This window comes from Ascaphus truei, chromosome 14 (assembly GCF_040206685.1).
Source record: "Ascaphus truei isolate aAscTru1 chromosome 14, aAscTru1.hap1, whole genome shotgun sequence".
Classification (NCBI taxonomy): domain Eukaryota; kingdom Metazoa; phylum Chordata; class Amphibia; order Anura; family Ascaphidae; genus Ascaphus; species Ascaphus truei.
This window is the reverse complement of record NC_134496.1, coordinates 49005064-49023991: the sequence shown is the minus strand read 5'-3', so window position 1 is coordinate 49023991 and position 18928 is coordinate 49005064. Positions and strand designations below refer to the sequence as shown.

At 43.7% G+C, this 18928-nt stretch overlaps 1 protein-coding gene across 9 annotated transcripts in view; it reads right to left on the bottom strand.

Moving 5' to 3' along the window:
• Positions 1-18928, bottom strand: part of PHC3 (polyhomeotic homolog 3) — a 45602-nt gene that overhangs the window by 17410 nt on the left and 9264 nt on the right. For all 9 annotated transcript variants that reach the window (XM_075570819.1, XM_075570820.1, XM_075570821.1 and 6 more), the window contains exons 2-7: positions 17948-18087; positions 16819-16977; positions 14919-14993; positions 11510-11668; positions 10217-10315; positions 683-929 (exon numbers count right to left, since the gene is read on the bottom strand). In XM_075570819.1, the coding sequence (XP_075426934.1) occupies positions 683-929; positions 10217-10315; positions 11510-11668; positions 14919-14993; positions 16819-16977; positions 17948-18087 (879 nt within the window). The remainder of the gene's footprint in view (positions 1-682; positions 930-10216; positions 10316-11509; positions 11669-14918; positions 14994-16818; positions 16978-17947; positions 18088-18928) is intronic.

Below are 18928 nucleotides of genomic sequence, written 5' to 3'. Positions count from 1 at the left end.
TGGGAATTTAAAATGGATTTACCAAAGCTTCACATGAATTGTAAACCAGTTCAACGAGGCTGCCATATAAATGGAAATACAACTAAGCAAACCTAGAATAAAATACTGTACGCATCCAAATTAAATATTTGACTTCCAATGCAAGGAGCTTTCAAAAGAACTATTCATCCCACGGGCAGTACAAAGGTCACAGGGTCATCCCTTAAGGTTGGAGGAAAGGAGATTTCACCAGTAACAAAGGAAAGGGTTCTTTGCAGTAAGGGCAGTTACAGTGTGAGATTCATTACCCATGGAGACTGTGATGGCAGATACGATATCTTCAGAAAAAGGTTAGACATCTTTTTAGATAGGAAAGGTATACAGGGATAGACCAAATAAGTATACATGGGAAGGATGCTGATCCAGGGATTAATCCGATTGCCAATTCTCGGAGTCAGGAAGGAATTTATTTTCTCCTTATGAGATATCATTGGATAATGTGTCACTGAGGTTTGTTTGCCTTCCTCTGCATCAATACACTGTAAGTACAGATATAGGATAACGTACCTATCATCTAAATGTATCATAGGTGGAACTTGAAGGATTTATGTCTTTTTTCAACCTCATCTACTATGTAACTATGAAACCACAGTATGTAACTATGTAACCCCCCAAAAATGTTCAAATGATATTTCGGACATGCCTGGTGCTATCAACTGATGTAAACTTGACGTGCGAGTAACGGCCGTGCAGCGAGATTCGGAACTGGGACTCTGCCCTTTGCGGTTATTCTCATAAGAGGAATCGGTGTGGATGGCTTTGGAACTGGTTACGGTGGTTTTGTGGCATATAGTTAGTGGCTGGTCATGGCTGCTGAGCTTCGGTGGGCTGCTGTGTGGCCCGGTCATCTCCGGCATCGGCTTCTGGCCTCTCAGTGTTACGTTTTGGACCTAGGAGAGAAGCGAGAATTACATGAAATGCAAATCTAAAAAGGCCAGGCGGTAACTGCCAAGGTTTCTAAAAGGACAAGCAAGCCGGGAATTAATTAGCTCAAACCTAGTCAATAAAGGATTGAGTTGCTGCTAATTACTCTGGCTGGGAATCGGTTTTCCAAAGCAGCCAGTGATTTACTTGAACATATACATGGTTTTCAAACAGAGTAGTGTGTTTGTGTGTTAGTGTGTTACATTCAACGCCTGTCTTTCTCCTCTCAATATACATTTAAAAAAAATCTGTCCTTTTCGCTGTCACTGTACACCAGGGATTATCAACTCCAGTCCTCAAGACACACCAGCAGGTCAGGTTTTCAGGATATCCCTGCTTCAGCACAGGTGGCTCAATCAGTGGCTCCGTCGAAGGGATATCCTGAAAACGGAATGGGACACTTGGTGGTGGCAAATCACCGCCAGCGTTCGGCCGCAGCCGAACCCTCTGCCGCCGCTGGAATCCCGCCGCCGGCTGTTTCTAAGGTAAGGTTTATTACTGGTTAGGGTAGGGGGGTAATTTAAGAGGTTTTAGTGCTTAGGGTAGGGTTTTTTTAGGGTGAGGGCTTAGCGTAGGGGGCTTAGGCACTAGCTTAGTGGCGAAGTGGCCGGCGACGGCAGGTTCCAACGGATGGGGTGAGTCGCGCCCAAACGTCCTAGACCAGCCTGAAAACCTGACCTGTTGGAGGGTCTTGAGGACTGGAGCTGAGAACCCCTGCTTTGTACACAAAACCCTAATGTATGCTCTTACTTCCCGTCTCGACCCTTCTTCACATCTTCCCATCTTAGGTCCCTATGTCCCGAGGCCCGTCACGGACTTAATGAAGTGCGGGGATCTTTAACGCGTTCTCGCGCAATGTTAAGAGCTGTTTACGGCCGAAGCAGGTCTTGTATTAACAAGACGCGCTCATTAGTGGCCCCATTATATAGACGCGAACAAACGGCCGTGCCTCTGAGGCAGGCCATAGAGCGCGCCATGAAGCGCAACGGCGCTCGCGATTTTGGAGCAGACAAAAAAAAATTATTTTGTCGCATGACGGCCGGGTCATGTGATCGGCTCAGCCAATGAGGGCGAACCGCTCACGTGATGGCATGGCCACGCCTCCCCGTTGAGTCTCCCCCTCCCCAACCCAAAGGCCACGGATCGCCTCTGGGGCAGGCGCACGTGACGCCGCGGCCTAAGGGTTTCCATGTTTAAGTGACTAAGAAGCAAAAGTGACGCACTGCAGCCCAAACTCACTAACCTTTATAGAACCGGGGGCGAATAAAGTGACGTTCCCTAAATACGGAACATCGGGGGCACTCACATAACCCCGATGTAATGACATGCACAGTGAGTGTCTGTACCAGAGCTCATCACCACAGGGATAACGCCATGTTATTTCAGGATATCACTGCACTATCTTCAAAAACATGGCCCATTTAAATCTCGGCCCCAGGCACTACAATTGATCTTATGGAGGAAAGGGGAATAACACTGCGTTACTTAGAGGAGCCATCCAGGCAATATCCTACGTGTTTTTTTTTATTTATTTTTTAATAAATCAGTTCTGTAGTATTATATAATACTTATATATATATATATTTTTTTTTTTTTAAATACAACTCAATGCCATTTTTTATGAGTTTTACTATACTGAGCCTCCCTTTGATTTCTGTAGCAGGATTTAGTCCACCTCCCCAGCAGTGCAAGATCTTTGTAACACTTTCCTGTTTGTGATCATTTGTTGCCAATGTCCCCAGCAGTTTGAGCAGCAAACTGTAACAATAGATAATGTTACCTTAGTAATATAAGAATACATTGTAGCTGCTGAGTTGAAACTGAAAAGCAACCATTTAGTGAGAACTAATTAATCAGCAGCTTAGGTAATTAGTTTTCAATAAAGGTAATCAAAGACTACATATATTAAAACACAAATATATATATATTTTTTTTTTAAGTGCCTCTTGGATTGCCTCTGTCATACCTAAACCTGTCCTGTCTCCCATCCAGTAAAACAGAACCTTTTGTCGGTCCATTGGTTTTCCCTATTTCAGAGTCTGAGTGGTACCGCTTAATGCAATATCTCGTGGTTCTGTCTGAGTGGTACTACTTAATGCAATAGCTTGTGGTTCTGTCTGAGTGGTACCACTTAATGCAATATCTCGTGGTTCTCAGTCTGAGAGGTAGCGCTTAATGCAATATCTCGTGGTTCTGTCTGAGTGGTACCACTTAATGCAATATCTCGTGGTTCTCAGTCTGAGAGGTAGCGCTTAATGCAATATCTCGTGGTTCTGTCTGAGTGGTACCACTTAATGCAATATCTCGTGTTTCTCATTAACAAAGTTTTGTGACCCGTAGGGTATTCTAATGCTATCGGCTCATTTGCATATCATTTTCCCGGACATGCGTTCTTTATAACGCTAGGCTTTTAATGTGACGGTAATATAAGTTAACATTACTTTCTTTAGTGAGTACAAACGTTACCGTTGATGTTACGTTAACGTTGGTTTAACATAACGTTAAAGTGTTCAGTGAGTCTGGGCTTGTGAGTGCCCATGCAATTACCCAGAATCCCTGGCTGCACTACATGCTGTGTGATTATCGAGTGAAGCCGGGTCGGGGTCCTGCCTGAGATGTGAATGTTCTCTACGTGTTCTTTATCATTCCGTAATTTAAATTAAAATGATTAGTAACCTGCAAAGTTCCCCTTCCCATCCTAAATGTTGCATATGGCCATAAACCCTCTGTATATATCTGAGCTCTCATCTATCGTTACATGCGTCTTACCGCCTCTTGATCTCGGACGTCTCCTTATCACTGCTCCTGTCTCTACGGTTTAGCGCACTTATCCCTGTATTGTTTAAGAATTCCCTGCGCTACCCATTGAAATGTCTCTACTCTGAAGTGCTGCATATATTATTGTTGCAAATAAAAATCTACAACGATGCATTTGTTGTGTATGTTATGTATATCTTTATTTATATAGTGCCACCCAGGAACATAGCTCTTTACAATACACGTAGAATAATATTATAACACAATGGGAATACCCGCTTCAGACATAAAACAATAGGAAAAGTGCCCTCAAGAGCTTACAATCTGAGGCCTCTGCCAGGGTGGCGCTGAGCGGGCGGTCGCGCTCACGCTGGCTGCGATGAAACACATTGCGGCAATGTTTTTTTTTTTTTTTTTTATTTATAAAAATATTTTACCAGGAAGTAATACATTGAGAGTTACCTCTTCCGCACAGGTTGCTCAATCAGTGGCTCAGTCAAAGACTGAGACATCTGTGCTGAAGCAGGGATATCCTGAAAACCTGACCTGTTGATGGCCCTTGAGGTATGGAGCTGCCCACCCCTGATCTATACAGTCTCTCTCTCTCTCTCTCTCAATGTGTGTGGCCAGTGTGAGCAAGAGGCTGCGCCCGCTCGGCGCTTAGAGCATGCAAATTTGAATTTGCCGCTCGCAAGCGCGTCACGTGAGCAGTTCGCCCAATGAGGGCGAACCAGCTCCGTGACCACGCCCCCAGGCGGCCACGAATCGCCCGGCCGAGCAGGGCGCAGCACACGAGCGTCAGCGCGCCCGTTCCCTGCCTGGCCGCAGCCTGAGTCAGAAGTGGTAAGACCTTACAGAAACATTGTTTTTACTGATCTAGAACCCATCAAACCCCAGATATGCTGTGAAGGAGAGACAGTCTCTGTTTCAGCACGGGTGGCTCAATCAGTCTCTGCTTCCGCACAGGTTGCTCAATCAGTGGCTCAGTCAAAGACTGAGACATCTGTGCTGAAGCAGGGATATCCTGAAAACCTGACCTGTTGATGGCCCTTGAGGTATGGAGCTGCCCACCCCTGATCTATACAGTCTCTCTCTCTCTCTCTCTCTCTCTCTCTCTCTCTCTCTCTCTCTCAACAACAACAAAAAAGCATTTACTGTACAAAACAACAGGAAAAAAATACTTATATTTAATAAAAAAAATAATGGAACATTACATGCCTGCAACAAAGGTTTGGAAATGGTTTTTTTAATTGTGTAAGCTGCGAAGCAGGATAATTATCCAACACTTTTGGTATTGCAGCGCTACAGCAAACGCTATACTAGTGCTCAGTCTCTGCGGGTTACCGGATTTCCATGGCAAATAGCCTCTCCTTTCTGCTGATCTGAAAACACACAATGGTCAGAGGAAGAGGCGCCTTGCTCTGCTTCCGTTACTATATCCCGAAGATGTGTAACACCCAGAGGGGATCCGCTGCCTTTGCTAAAAGAGATTGTCAGTCTGTTTCCCAAGTTACTGTATTAGACAGACATGCATAAGGCCTCGGCCATGTTACCTGCTGGCGCACTGAGGCTCAGGGAAAGCGGGTGCTTTCCCTGGCCTTAGTCAGCGCGCCGTCAGGGGGCGTGTCGGGGGCGGGCCAGTGACGTCACGGGAGCTGGTTCGCCTTCATTGGGCGAACCGCTTACGTGACCGGCCCTGCGCGCCGGCAAGCGGGGAAATCTAAAATTCTGGTAAGACCTACGCTTCCGCGCGCTTACGGAAGCGTAGGCGAGCCCCTACTAAAGCCGCTCTAATTGCGGCTGTAGGGGCTCAGTGCTGAGCGGGAGTGCGCCTTAGCGCGCCTCCGCCAGCTAGCAGCAACCATGGACGAGGCCTAAAGTGAACACTGTGACTCGGTAAGGGTTTTAATCTTGCTACAAAAGTCAACTACTTTATAAATGGAATCTAAAATAACGTTGTATTTGTTAACAACCTAAGCTTATTTTCTAATGATAATAATTATTTGTTCTCATTTTATGATTATTATTCACAAGCTGTTAACTAAAAGCCAGTCTTAAGTATGGACTCAATGTTGCAAATTATATATATATATATATATATATATATATATATATATATATATATATATACATACATACATACATACATACATACATACATACATACATACATGAACACATGCATGCGCACACACACACACACACACACACACACACACACACACACACACACACACACACACACACACACACACACACACACAAGCACACACACACAAACACGCACTTGAGGAGTTGCTGAAAGTAATGAAAGCTGAGAACCCATGATTGAGGGAGCCTTATTTTCTTGTTGGATGTCCGGTGTCAGAACTCCCATAACACGCTGCTGTCTGCTGCATGCAATGCAATGCTCAACAAAACCTGGAGATTTCCCTTACATCTTCCTGCACAAATCAACTGCTTGGGAACAGAGCGATCTCTCTCATAGGGTTTCCTCTGACTTTTAGCGCAAGTCCTAGATGGCCACCTACTGGCGGCAGAGAAGAAAGTCGTGATCAAATGTATCATTTTATGCAGCTCTTCCAATGTTTGTAAACACATGAAACCTTCTAATTTTTCCCAGGATAGTTTACCGCATCCACATGACAATAAAATGGGTAATCACGTTAAAAAAATTCTATGTTAATAATTTTATCAATTGTAAAAGCCAATTTGTGGTATACCTCATAACGTGGTTGTGGTAAAAGATACGTGGGGAGAACGATCAGAGCTCTTAAAGTCAGGATACTAGAGCATTTAAGACTTATAAGATTGAATGATACTAATCATCCAGTGTCCAAACATTTTTCCGAGTGTAGACAGGGAGGCATTGGGAATTTCTCATTTTTGGGCATAGAATTAGTTCATAATAGACCCAGAGGAGGTGACCGTATCAATTTATTAAACCGAAGGGAAGCGTATTGGATTTTTATTCTCAGAACACGCTTCCTTATGGGTTTAAATATTGAATGGCAATTGGCCCATTTCTTATAGGTTTTGATCATTGTTGAACCAAGGAATTTTTATTTATAAATATGGTTTTCCAATTTATTATTCATACATTTTTATTTATTTTTTCATACATTATTTTTTCATACATTTTTTGTTTTTTTCTATTTTTCTTTTTCTGTGTCTTTTTATATTATATATATTTTGTTCCAATTCCACATATTATCATTTGACACCTTAATTAGTTATATTGTTATTGATTTAATATCATTATTGTGTCATATTGGTTATCTCCATTTATTAGTTATCAATGTTTTCTTGTTTTTAAACTGTAATTACTTTTAATATTTTTTGGGCTCTTATATGTCTCACATTGTTTTCCTTTTTCCCCCTTTTTGTCCTTTATTCATCTTTATGGTGTACTAGTTGAGAGACCCGGCGTTGCCCGTGAGTTAAATTTCCCGCTATGAGGGGGGAGGGGGGGGGGAACAGTGGACAGGAGGGGGGGACAGTGGACAGGAGGGGGGGGACAGTGGACAGGAGGGGGGGGACAGTGGACAGGAGGGGGGGGGGGACAGTGGACAGGAGGGGTGGGGGACAGTGGACAGGAGGGGTGGGGGACAGTGGACAGGAGGGGGTGGGGGGACAGTGGACAGGAGGGGGGGGGACAGTGGACATGTTTCTACGCTCCCCCCTCTCTCTCCGCTCCTCCCTCCCCCCCCCATGCGCAGCTCCGTGCCCCACTCTACAGTGTCTGACACACACACACAGTGTCACACACACACAATGACACACACACAAACACAGTGTCACACACACACACACACACACACACACAGTGACACACACACACACACACAGATGTCACCTATCCTTCCGGGCGCCGCCATCTTAGGCACTCAGCGCCGCGAAGCAGCTGCAGGCTGCCTGCCCACTGCCTGTCCCCACGCCGGGGAGGGAGGGAAGGAAGGAAGTGAGCGCCGGGGAGGGAAGAAAGTGAGCGCCGGGGAGGGAGGCGAGTGTGATGGGGGGGGGGAGGGGGGAAGAGGAGAGAGAGAGAGAGAGAGACCGAGAGAGACCGAGGGGGAAGAGAGTGGCATTTGGGTGACGTCAGACCCACCAATCTGATTGGCCAGAGGCTGAGGACCTATCAGATTCACCGCAGATAGCACTAACCTTTCGATTTTATATATTATAAGATAGAGGATTATCAGTTATTATTTCTATTTGAGTTTGGTCTTCGGACCTTTTTTGTCCCATTGAGGCCATTGTATTTATTGCCCTCACTTGTTTTAGCCTCTCTTCTTTCCTGCATTTACACTTCCGCCCTTAGGCCGCGTGGTGGTGTTCTGCGCATGCGCAAGTCATTGCGCATTGCGTCATCGCGTTGTCGTTTTGGCGCGAATTGGCTGCAGGTAAGAGGGTATTTATTGGGTGGTGTCACATAACATTTTATCCTTGATAAAGAAAGCTGCGACGTTCGAAACGCGTTGGATGGGTCTCATGACACATTAAAGTACCCTTTTTATATATTTTGACTTTGGGTCCTTTCCTGCTCCATTTGATTCGTGCGCTCCTCCCAATTTTTTCTACTTCCAATATGTATTGTATGTCTTTATTTATATAGCGCCATTAATTTACATAGCGCGTCACAGCACTAATACACGTGACAATCTTATAAATAACAAATAATACAAACAACACATAAAGGGGAGAAGTGCTTCAGACATAAAAGTACTATTAAGGAAAGGGAATCCCTGCTCCGAAGAGCTTACAATCTAATTGGTTGGTAGGAAGAACGTACAGAGATAGTAGAAGGGTGTTCTGGTAAGTGCGCCTGCAAGGGGCCAAGCTTTATGTATCAGGTGTATAGTATCAGCCACGGAGCTACTCATATGCTTCGTTAAGCAGGTGTGTTTTGAGGTGGGACTGAACACGGGGAACCTGGACATGTAGATATGGTTTAAATAAATCCTCTTTTTTTGTTTGCAAACATCCTGAGCTTGTTTCTGTATCCCTGATGGGGACTGGTGGGGGAGATATTGTGTGTGTGTGTGTCTGACATAAAAATATATAAATTATTAAGCGTCTTACGGGACTCTTTTAAAGGTGTTGTTCTACCTATTTTTGTCACTTTTTTTACTCATCATAACTTAACTCAGTATTATGGTATAGCCTATCCCATAGCCTCTTTGCATACCCAGTTAAATCAGCCCCACACTGATGAGACCCATTAAGGTTGAAACAGCTGTCTGTGGGTGGTTTTCTGGGTATGCACCTTAACCCTGGCTGTGCTCAAAGCTGTGACCATGCAGCAAGCTTAAGCCTATAGGGAACCATGTTAAAAATGGGTTTTGAGGCAAAAAGTGACACTGTGTGTTCATTTGCATGTCATTTCCCAGAATCCCTTGCTGCAGTGGAAGTGCTGTATGCTGGGTGATAATGGGGAAAGGCGGGGTTGCAGACCTGCCTAAGACATGCAAATGAGCATACAGCTATATTTGTATATATATATATATATATATATATATATATATATATATATATATATATATATATATATATATATATATATATATATATATAATATATACATACACATATATGTGTGTGTATGTTTGAAGCAGGGGTCCCTTGAGCTCCTCCGCAGTAATTTCTCCCTAGTTCCTGAGAGTCTGACCTCTGGCGGTCATCCTGCAGAGGAAACAAAATGGAGGTTTAAATCTCCCACGGCACGCGAGCCAATAGGAAGCTGCGATGTCAACTGTCTCAGCTTCCTATTGTACTGTGTGCCGGGGGGAGATGTAAGAGCCGGGAAGTAACCGGCAGCACCTGCATTTGGTAAGCATCTTGGGAACCGGGGCTTCAGGAAGAGTGTCCCCACCGGGTGATTTATCCTAAATCATGAGATTTCCTGGTAGGTGTTTTTTTCTTATTAAAGGGCCACTCAAAGCAGCAGAACATGTGTTTTTTGTTTTTAAATAGGTGGGGTTCCGCGGATCTGAACCACGTTAATTTCAGCTCTGGGGACCCCCTGCTCCCAGAGATACTTACCTCCATAGCGGGTGCCGGAAGCAGCTCCGCAGGTTTAAATATCCTGGTCACGTGGACCAATAGGAAGCCGCAAGGGGATGCCTCAGACAGCTCAGCCGGAGCTGCTATCTGCACCCCCTACGGAGGTGTGTATCTCCGGAAACGGGGCGTCCCCAGAGCTGAAGTGAACCCAGTTCAGCTCAGAAGACCCCCTGCTTCCATCTCATAACCATAAAAAAAAAGAAAACGGAAAGAAGGATTGCTGCTTTAAGCATCTTTGAATACATATCGAGCATTTCAACAATTACGATAAAGAAAAAAAGGCATTTAGAGCATTTGATTGAATTGATATATTCTCACAATGAGTGAGGGGGTGGGGGAACCGACAATACAAATGTAATAATAACTGCGCTCTCTCCTGACCTCACTCAATAAGGAAGCCATGGATTCCCGGGGGGGATTCACATTTGCTCACCTGAGTAGCGGAAGACTGACAGGAAGTTGAAGATGACGACGAGATGACGGGGATGTCAGACTGGACCGCGGCTACGGTAGCAGCAGGTGTAAAAATCAGCTGTACAGACAGAAAACCGAAACACTGGAGAAAAGGAACCCCCCTGAGACTGCACAAATACAGAACAGAAGGCATCTTGTACAAAAAACGACAAAAGGATTTGATGATTGGGTGAAAGTGTACAAATTGCAGAATAGCAGTTGGAGATCAATTATGTGAAAAGTGTCACATTTCTATATTCATGTAACTTCCCTTTTCAGACATAATTTATATAACCAGAATGATCGCTCAAGTTTGTAAAAAATACTACTTTTTAAAGGGGCTTATTAAATAGTGAGGCATGAACACACATTTTAATGCTTACTTCTAGTTTTTGTATTATTGGATTAAACATTGATTTTTGTCTTATACTGAATAATTCCAGTCTTCCTTTTGTAACATATTAACAACCGCTCAGTGGTGGAAGGAGGTCTGATTGGGTCAGAAACCTAGTTCAGAATAATCAGGGTCGCATTCACCTCTGTTTTCTTGGTGCCCGGCACGACGGTTAGAAAAGTACGTTTTATGTTTCCAATGGAAACAAATCAACCGTACTCATTGCATTTACAATAAATACATTCCTCTACCTTTGACCTCGTGGTTTAAAGAACCAATATAACTACCTGCGATGGTCTGAACACATTACGTATTCATCTATCACAGGGGTACCCAACGCCAGTCCTCAAGGGCTACCAACAGGTCAGGTTTTCAGGATAGCCCTGCTTCAGCACAGGTGGCTCAATCAGTGGCACAGTCTTCGACTGAGCCACTGATTGAGCCAACTGTGCTGAAGCAGAGACTCACTGAGCTTCCTAACAGACTCATTGAGCCACCTGTGCTGAAGCAGGGATATCCTGAAAACCTGCCCTGCTGGTGGCCCTTGAGGACTGGAGTTGGCCAGCCCTGATTTCTCACATCCATATAAGCAGCCTGCGTGAACACAACATCCATAATAAGAGAATAGCCAGATATTTTTTTTTAACTTTTTCTTGTACACTTAAGAACATTGTGATCACAGTCCTGGCATTTATTGTCACTATTTTAAAAGATGAATAATGAATAATGAATTATGTTGAGCGACAAATCTTCATTACTCAGGGTAAAATGTTTACTTGGTCGCGAAAATGAGATGCATAATAACTGTACAGTAAATATTATTATCAGCTACACTCAAATAACTGATCAGCGACAAGCACAGGTGATGAGTGCACTTACCATCTGTGCCCGGAGGTACATCTGCGCCTGGCTGGCGCTCAGGGTCGGGGAAGTACTGCCCAGCAGCATGGTCTTCTGGGTAATACTGCTAGTGGTCGTGCTAGATGTCTGAGAGCGGCTTATGATTTGTGGAGGAGGCGGTGAAGCAGAGAGATTGATCTAAACAAGGAAAAGTATTACATGGTTATGTCGTTCACAGCAAACTCAACAACATATGATTGCTGCTTCTGCACTCTATAGCAGGGGTGGGCGAACCCAATCCCAGAGGGCCACCAACAGGTTAGGTTTTCAGGATATCTCTGCTTCAGCACAGGTGGCTCAATCATTTGCTAAGTCTTTGACTGGGCCACTGGTTGAGCCACCTGTGCTGAAGCATGGATATCCTGAAAACCTGTCCTGTTGGTGGCCCTTGAGGATTGGAGTTGCCCTCCCCTGCTCTATAGCGATCAGACAAGATACAATTGGGCAACATACTTAACTTTGCTTGTGTGGAAGCTGCTCAGTGAGGAATCACTGAAACTGTACTGTACGCCAGCGGTGCGCAAACTGGGGGGGAGCGCGGCAGTTAGAGAGGTCCCGCGCTCTCCACCCAGGTATTTAAATTAAATGCCAGGGGATCACGCGAGGCCTCTATAACCCACTTACCTACCCTTCTAGCGTCGCGTCGTCCTGGTAACCCGGCGTCAAATGATGCCACTGGGTCACCTGACGTCACGTTACCATGGCAACATGACGTCGCTTGACGCCTCGCTTGATTTGACGCCGGGGATAAGCAGGGGGGAGGGGGGGCTGAGATGCGGACGCGAGCAGGCAGGGGTGCGCACGGGGAAAAGTTTGCACACCCCTACTGTAAGCCGTGTATCCGAATAGTAATATGTCTGCAAATGCAACTTCTGTGGCCCTTATGCTATTAATTGTGATAGCCCCACACGGAAAATCCCTGTGACATCAATGAGGCTTTCTGTGGGATCGCAACGATTCAGTGGGATCGCAACGATTCAGTGGGATCGCACCGATTCCTTGGGATCGCAACGATTCCGTGGGATCGCACCGATTCAGTGGGATCGCACCGATTCAGTGGGATCGCACCGATTCAGTGGGATCGCACCGATTCCGTGGGATCGCAACGATTCCGTGGGATCGCAACGATTCAGTGGGATCGCATTTTACAGAATAATGGCCTGTGTAATTCTTAAAATCTTGTCACAGAGTGGAAGACCTATTTCTAGTGAAATTGATATTATCTGGAGTCCATAAAAGGATATGATGGTATATGGGGGTGAAAAGAGCTAGTGACGTCATCGCGACGCGCCGGAACAGCACGGGCTGCAAGCGGTGTTGTCAGGACTGCCAGAGACGGTTTGCAGATGGTTAGCTAGGCCGGGCACTTCCAATTTGTTTTTAACTCACAGGTGTAATGTGAGTGTGTTTTTTGTTTTAGTCTAGGATGTGTTATCAATGTATCGACGTTATTGCGCAATCCCTTTCCTCTCTCTTATTCCCTGGAATGGAGATTTGAGCTTAGGAGTTCTAAGACACCTGCAGAAAACATTGCACCCTGAGAAAGAAGGTCTCTTTCATCAACATCCATTTGGGCCAGGGAGATCACGGGGGGTTCGTGGCACCCTGAAGAGGATTGGATTTGGAAGACCCAAGATACAGTTTCTCTCAACCGTGTGCTGCTTTCTTACCTCTAGTAAGTGGGCATTCTTTTGGACATACATATCAGAGGGCGTCTTTGCTTATAACTGCACTGCGCAATGTTGTGCCCCTGGTTAATGTCTTAACATACAGGAAAAAGCTGCTGTAAGGAGGAACTTCTTCACGTGGTTGGAGGACTGAGTCCATCTTTGATTATCATTGAAGAAAAAGACTCTTTTCACCCCATATACCATCATATCCTTTTATGGACTCCAGATAATATCAATTTCACTGTTTATTTACTTCATTTATATTGAAATCACTGTACATTGTTTATCACTTATATGCGCCAGGTTTAATTCTATATTTGTATTCCTAAATTTGTTTTTTTGGGCACTATTTGAGATAGTTCCCATATTAGATCACCAGGCTGCTTTTTGTGCATTGCACTAATTATTAGGTCTTGCGCTTGTTTTAGTACCAATTTCTAGTGATGAGTTTAGTTTTGTCAAAGAAAATCGCCTTTGGGCTTGCACCATGATGGAAATAATGTGAGATTTGAGCTAAAAGATTAATTCATTTTATTAAATACAGCTGCCTGAAAACTTCTGATTGAGCTACCTGTGCTGAAGCAAGGACTGATTGAGCCCCCTGTGCTGAAACAGGGGATATCCTGAAAACTTGACCTGTTGGTGGCCTTTGAGGACTGGAGTTGGTCACCCTGCATTACACAAACCCTTTTAAAGTAAAGATTTCTTACTCTTACGGATTTGAAATTTCAGTTATTGGCAGAATATCTTAATGTTGAATTCATTTGGGTCCTGCTCCAATTGGCAGACCTCAGATAATGTCAAAATACATCTTCATTTAGACTTTATTAGTGTTGTCTCGAGTCATAATGTGGAATGCAATATGGATTTTAAAAAAAAGGACAAACGAAACTAAATGGTGAAAAAACCCCAAATACTTTTGGAAGCCAGAAAGTGAGTTTGATGCTTTAAGCTTTACATGTTTCCAGGAGCAATCATGCCAACGTGTTTACAATGCACGGCTATGCAGCCAAGGCAATATTATTACAATAATAATGACTTTCTTATCAGAATGCTGATGGTGTACTCAGTGATAAACAACTTCACATACATGCCAGGGGTGGCTCTGAAAATAATCCTTTCTTTAAACAGCTTACAATGCAAGGAAAGGTGGCAAAATGTTATTCTTGGCTAATTACCTTTCTTCAAACAAAGCTTTGGTCACTTTGGCTGCTTTCTGCACAAATGATCAGCAAAAGCAAAAAAGTAATTTCACTTTGCAAACGGATTCAACACACGGTGACCTCATATTTGTGTTAATGCTTTTCTGCTCCCGATAACCAGGGGTTATAAAATCATTAACCCCTACAATCTGGAGCAGGGGTGGGCAACTCCAGTCCTCAGGGGCACCCCAACAGGTAAGGTTTTCAGGATATCCCTGCTTCAGAATAGGTGGCTCAATCAATGGCTCAGTCGAGCCACCTGTCCTGAAGCAGGGATATCCTGAAAACCCAACCTGTTGATGGCCCTTAAGGACTGTTGTTGCCCACCTCTGGACTGCAGGGTCTTCCTTTGCAAAGCATTGTATGCCCCTCCAGTACTCAAGCCATTAAAGGTGGCGTTTGCATGATTCAACCATTTTTCCAAACGTGATTTATCTATTTTTATAAGACTGCGAGAGTACCAAGGTAAGGCTGATAACAACAGGTCGTGCGAGTCGTGCATATTATGTTACTTACGGACGGTTGGGGTACATTGGATTGCTGGATAATACTAGCGGGAGATGCGGACCGTCTGTCCCCAGTCACACTTGCCTGAAAAATAAGGCAGATTCATAAGCCCGGCAAATCCATTGAATTGACCAGTCTGAAAATAGAAAGATATACTTTAAAAGTACCAGAAAGCAAAACTGCAGAAGATTCGCAATAGCAATAATTAATCCATTATTGGTCATTTGGAAAGCAGTCCTGCTGGCTGTACGAAAAAGAAACATTTCCACCAAAAGATTAAAACGAATGTTTCCCGCGACCTCGGATAGATGTTGGAGGGGATGTGGACAATTCTGAGCTCTGGCACATGTTTGGTGGTATTGTCCAGTCATGCAGATATGTTGGAGAACAGTTTTGAAATTGATAAAAGACGCAACGGAGATTGAGATTCCGTAGGATCCAATTGTAATTAGATTGGCTAAACCTATGGAAGACGTGAACCCCTATACACTCAAGTTGATCCTGATTATCCTAACGGCGGCTAGATGCGCTGTAGCAGCAGCAGCGTGGAAACAAACACTCCCGCCCTCCAGAAGAGAGGGTATTAGAAGGGTTAACGATGCCCAACTAATGGAGAAACTCACCTCGTTTCTGAACCATACCATTGAGAGGTATGCTAGGGCCTGGGACCACAGGGATGTTGGATAGGGGGGTGTCTCCGGAGGAAGAGATGATTTGGGAGTGTTCTGTGTGGAATGTGCTGTCTATAAGATATTGTATAATATGTCATGTGATTGTTGATGCTCGTAAATAATTTTGATACAAAATGGTTGTCCCCCCCCCCTCTCTCCCTTATTATTTTCTGTATTCTTTTCCCATCCCATATATGTTTGAAAACATTTAATAAAATATAAGTTTAAATAAATAAACATATCCCCTTTTCTTTTTGTGTTCTGAAATCGGTGTTATGGGATATAATCACATGGTGTACTCTAGAACATATCGGTGACGTTCCACATATTCGTTTGCAATAGTACAATTAGTAGTGGTAGTGGTCTGCATCCGTTACTTTAGTGTGAATCCAAATGATGCAGTCTTGGAAAACGGTGCAAACATTACGTCAACAGCAATCATTTTGGGGAATTTGGGAATAATTACAATAAGTCATTTTATTTATAGAAAAAAGAAAAAAAAAGCTCAACACTGGATTTATAAGAAATATAAATCATTATCATAACAGCTTCCAGCAATGCCATATTTTTCATAATTATTTAAGTACTGATTACACCCCAAAAAATAAGCTTCATGGTTGGTTAGGTAGTTGTTAGTTTGATTTGTTTTCAAATGTGCAACTTTTTACCAGGTAGTGAGCTGATAAAATCCTCTAAACTCATATATAATTGAGAAGCATGTTTGCTTACGATGTGGATATTTGAACAAAGCAAAAAAATAAAATGAATCCTTTTATACTAGTGCAGGGGTGGCCAACTTCGGTCCTCAAGGGCCACAAACAGGACAGGTTTTACAGATATCCCTGCTTCAGCACAGATGGCTCAATCATAATGACTGAGCCACTGAATGAGTCACATGCGATGAAGCAGGGATATCCTGAAAACCTGACCTGTTGATGGCCCTTGAGGACTGAAGTTGGCCACCCCTGTTCTAGCATAACAATATTACACTGTAAAGCAGGCCAAGATTATGGTGTAGACCACTATTGTGATCCGCAAGGCAGATCACTGACATTAAGTGATCACCTTTTTGATGTTGCGATCTACTGTATCACAGTCCCTGCTGATTCCATTAAATATATCATCCAAACGCCTCCGTTGATGGAGAGATAGGTATGAGTTTCTCAACCATACTTAGTAATGTCTTCACCCAATGCTGCGATTGTATACCACTGTTAGATTTTAGTTGAGGGACGTACCTGCTGAACAGATGCCAGGCTCTGGAGCTGAGCGCTACTTAAGTGCTGTTGTTGAAGAGCTGCAGTCTGTAACATAAGATGCTGCTGTTGTGCTGCATACATCTGCTGCAGATATTGTGCTGCTGAGCTCGGAGGACGATTCAGTGCCTGTTGGATGACCTACAGTACATCACGTATTAGTTATGAATGAATATAACACTTTGTTTGGGTAACATTAATATAACACTAACAGAACCCCATCTTTTATCATGGGTGAACACTTCATAATTCTGATGGTGTCAATGCCAGACTATTAGCTACATTCACTCAAATGAACAGATTCCAATATTTCTTGTTACTTTAAGGTCTATACCTCATAATATTTAATGGTTCAGTAAACATGCTCCCTAGCGCTAATAAAGCATTTCTTTGCAAACATCAGACAATGTCTTCTTTTGCCTTTTCTTTCATATCTGGGAGCATCTATGTACACAAATATGCCATGCCTGGGCACATAATCCCAACACGTGGGTGTGTATATAATGGGAATAATGACACCAATTACAAACATAACAACATATATATTGTGTGTGGAAGAACAATATTGTATGTATGTTGTTTTAAAATGTTTACTTCTATTTTCTTTTTTTAAACAATCTTAAGAGTCGATGCATTTTTAGGTTTTCTTAAAAGTCCGTGAGCAGGGTTACTGGCTCTGCGCTTTTTAACCCAGACGGTGCTGAAAAGCTGTGTGATGCGGCATGCATGCGCTTATAGGGGTCCCGTGTTAAAGTGGACAAGAAATAAAAGGCGATACTGTATGCTCATTTGCATGTCATTACCCAGAATCCTTGGCTGCAGTGGAAGCGCTGTATGCTAAGAGATAAAGGGGAAAGGCAGGGCTGCAGACCTGGCTGAGACATGTGAATGTGCTCACACGTGGTATAGTATTTTTATTTACTTAAGTCATGATTTAAACGTGTGGGAGGATATGCGGTTGATTAGCACTCCCTTGTGGAATGAGGCAGAAAGTGCACTGAGTCCCAGATTTACTATAGGGTGCTAAGCTTGCGCATGGCTTCACTCCCCGTCACGTGAATGGAAATGAAGGTGTGCATCACTGGGCCAAAGGATACACGCATAACAGTACCTGCACAGCGTGCCGGTCCGAGCTGCTGTACACCGAGATGGGAGGTGGGTGGCTCGGAGAAGGAGTACTGGTCGTGGCAGAGGCAGAGGATGTTGTTATAATCTGCTCGTTCTCCATGGTTCCGCAGTGATGTTGGGAGTCTTAGGGAGAAGGTAAATGTACAACTTAACACATGGTCTCCCATTCCCTGTCACGGCATTTTCACAACGCTGCATGTTCGGCAGACTGGCAAACGTTTTACTGAACCAACATCATAGGTTTTTATACACGGTGCAAGGCACACCCGCAAATGATACTTTTGTGCTCTTGAACAACAGTAACGTAAGAGCTTATGCAACTAACCGATAACGTGTTAAAGGGGTGGTTAATATTATGCACCTTTCTTAGCTAAAATTCTTTGCATATACTTCTCCAAAGTACTGTAATGTCTAATCCCTCCAGAGTGGGATATAAATGCACTTGGGCAGAAATAGCAGCTCAGTGAGAAACGATACTGACCCTGTCAACTATGAGTTTGAAGGGGAACCTGGTTCAATTCCTGGTGTCAGCTTTTTGTAACCTTGGGCAAGTCGCTTTATCTCTGAAAACATAGCGTGTAATGTCATCTGGGCAGGGACTGTGTCTGTAACCGTCCTATGTGCTGCGTACCGCGCTATACGGTCATTGTGACGCGCTATGCGTCCCAACGGGAGAAAAGTGTTATATGCAATAAAGTTATTACATGTAGAGAAAAAAAATAAGTAACAATAAACACAGAAAAGAGAACATTTTGTGCATGCATTTATTGACTTACAGACATGTTCATACCCACTTCTCATTTATATGGAGCAAGTTACAGTCATTGCAAGACTATACAGAATGCTTCAATTCAATAATTTGTTTTGATTCAGAGCCCACAATCCCTATTTATTTTGCAATTTTACAGCTATAAAGAAACTCATAAAATGTCCCTGCTTTATTAGGCTGCGCTTATAGTGCCCG